The 2,688-nt window shown below is 38.7% G+C and overlaps 1 protein-coding gene across 1 annotated transcript; it reads left to right on the forward strand.

Annotated features, from left to right (window-relative positions):
- Positions 1-125: 125 nt before the first annotated feature.
- LOC106473746 (protein ZBED8-like) lies at positions 126-1,130 on the forward strand. Its single transcript, XM_013934427.1, has one exon. The coding sequence runs from the start codon at positions 126-128 to the stop codon at positions 1,128-1,130; it is 1,005 nt and encodes a 334-aa protein (XP_013789881.1).
- The last annotated feature ends 1,558 nt before the right edge of the window (positions 1,131-2,688 follow it).

A 2,688-nucleotide genomic window follows, 5' to 3' on the forward strand; every position in this document is an offset into this window, starting at 1 on the left:
TTAAGGACGGCTAGCGCAGATAGCCCTCGTGTAGCTTTGCGCGAAATTCAAAAACAAACAGAGAAGCTGGGCACGATGAAGAATCACTGAAGGTGAAGAAGGCATGTTTTGATTGTCTAGGAACTATGCCAAAGTTAGGATATGTACGAACTGAAAAGCCTGTTCTTGAAGCATCCTATCAAGTTGCGTATCAGATGGCCAACGCGAAAAAACCTTATACAATCGCTGAAGAGTTAGTGAAGCCATGTATCCTTGAAGTTGTTAAGACCATTCTGGGGAAAGATGAGGAAAGGAAGGTGCAACAAGTACCAATGTCTAACAATGTCATCAGGAACAGAATAATTGATATGAGCGAGGACATCTTGGAACAGGTGATTACTGATATCAAGGCGACTCTTGCAAAAATATCATTGCAATTGAATGAATCTACAGATATCTCCCATTGTAGCCAACTGATTGCTCTTGTTCGTTATGTCAAGAATGAAGAAGTACTAGAACACATTCTATTTTGTGAATCACTAAAGACCACCACAAAAGGCCAGAACGTGTTCGACCTCATAAAAGAATTTTTCTTAAAACATGGATTGGATATGAACATCGTTGGTTCCATATGTACAGGTGGCGCTCCTGCTATGCTAGGAAATCGGTCTGGATTTGCAGCCCTCATGAAACGGAAAATTCCCGAGGTCCGTGTCACACACTGCATGCTTCATCGGTATGCATTAGCAACGAAGACTTTACCAAAAAGTCTGCAAGACGTTTTGTCAACATGTGTGAAAATTGTTAACGTAATTGGAGGACGTTCACTGAGCCATCGTTTATTTCAAGCATTTTGTGAAAGTATGGATTCTGAACACACGGTTCTACTGTACCACACGGAGGTGAGATGGATATCCCGTGGACGTGTCTTGCAGCGTATAATTGAGCTTCGCGAGGAGATCAAGACATTTTTAAAGGATCAAAAGTTGGATCTCTTTTCTTCATTTGATTCCCCAAATGTTCGAAGTGAAGACTTTGGAAAATTTTTGGGCATCACAATAACAAGATTCCCATGCATTTCCAAGAAAGCACTTACTGTACTTGTTCCCTTCGCAACAACATATCTTTTCTTTCGACTCTTCTTCATGTAAAAAGCAAGTTTCGAAATCGCCTCGATGCTCAGCACGACACGCGCATCGCTCTCAGCAAAAAGGAACCCCGTATTCCAGATATAATTGCGAGGAAACAAGAACAAATGTCAAATTGATAGGATTTGATATGAATTTTCGATACTATGTACATCTAATTTGTGTGAAAATATTTTTTTCTGACTCATGATAACGTGTTTTCTTTTCTAGCAAACTCACACAGACACACACATACACACACACAGGCATACGGACACACACACAGGCATACGGACACACACAGACACACACATACACACACACAGGCATACGGACACACACAGACACACACATACACACACACAGGCATACGGACACACACACACGGACACATATATATAAATTTTTCTGACTCATGATAACGTGTTTTCTTTTCTGGCAAAATAAGTGTTTTTCTTTTTTCGAAAATTTGTGTTAATTAAGAATACTCATTAATTAGTACTTAATAATTTGACCTGAAAAAAAATTCATTTTTGCTTTTAACTCTGGGGTGCGGGATGGCATTTCAAAGCATCAAGGGGTACCAGCATTGAAATAAGTTGGGAACCACTAGATTAGAATATTACCAGACGGGGCGACATGTACTGTAATAACATGGTGAGGCTCCAAATCGATTTGACATAAAGTAATCAACCTATGTACTTTGTAAACTGAGTCAACACTGACTGACGAAGTTTTAAATTACTTCATGTGTCCGGGATCTTCAAGATCTTGATGAAATTTAGTTGAATGGACGGCAACTGCATGGTATAGAAACATAAGTATAGAGAAAGACGTTTTAAAAGTCTTTCGCTTTTCGTCTTCATGAATTTTCAAACGAAAGGCGGAAGACTTTCGAAACGTCGTCCTCTATACTTGTGTTTCTACAACAGGCAGAATGAATACTCTGCCTAAACAATCTATCAAAGAATATTTCAAGACCTTGTTGACGAAGGAATGATGTAACGGTGAGTATAGGAACTTTACCATTAAAAGCTTTACACAGTTTAACTGTGCATTCTTCACACACTCTCTTTGATATATTTAATCTCGCAAGTTATACAAGTAAATAATTTATGACCGACATGGAGCAGTGTAGGACTTTTTGATGACATAGTTTATAGATTCTTGCAAGTTATACAGTTAAATTATGAGTTTTCCGCATGACAAAGAATGCGAGTTTTTAATCACATAGTTGATTATTATAGTAATAGTTCTTGAGAGCAGTCCTTGTAATAATCTAACCTATATAAAAGCCAATGTGTGTCACGTCACGCTTTATTTCTCGAAATAGGAGGAGTCATAAAAGCCAAAATGCATTTATTCAAATAAAATAGTTCAATTACTGTCTACCCAGTGCTCATTATGATTTTAGTGACATGGGTGCAAGGGGGCCGTGAGGGGGGAGCGTGAAACCTTATAAGTGTAGTGAGTGTTAATATAATAAGCCTGAACTAAAGACGTTGTTTTGTAATTAAGCACAAAACTACACAATGGGATATCTGTGTTCTGCCCACCAGGGGTATCGAAACCCGGTTTCTAG

This window comes from Limulus polyphemus, unplaced genomic scaffold (genome assembly GCF_000517525.1).
Source record: "Limulus polyphemus unplaced genomic scaffold, Limulus_polyphemus-2.1.2 Scaffold6473, whole genome shotgun sequence".
NCBI classification, from domain to species: Eukaryota; Metazoa; Arthropoda; class Merostomata; order Xiphosura; family Limulidae; genus Limulus; species Limulus polyphemus.

Excerpts from the sequence above, each read along its gene's own strand:
- LOC106473746 (XM_013934427.1), top strand. The coding sequence starts at position 126 with ATGCCAAAGTTAGGATATGTACGAACTGAAAAGCCTGTTCTTGAAGCA.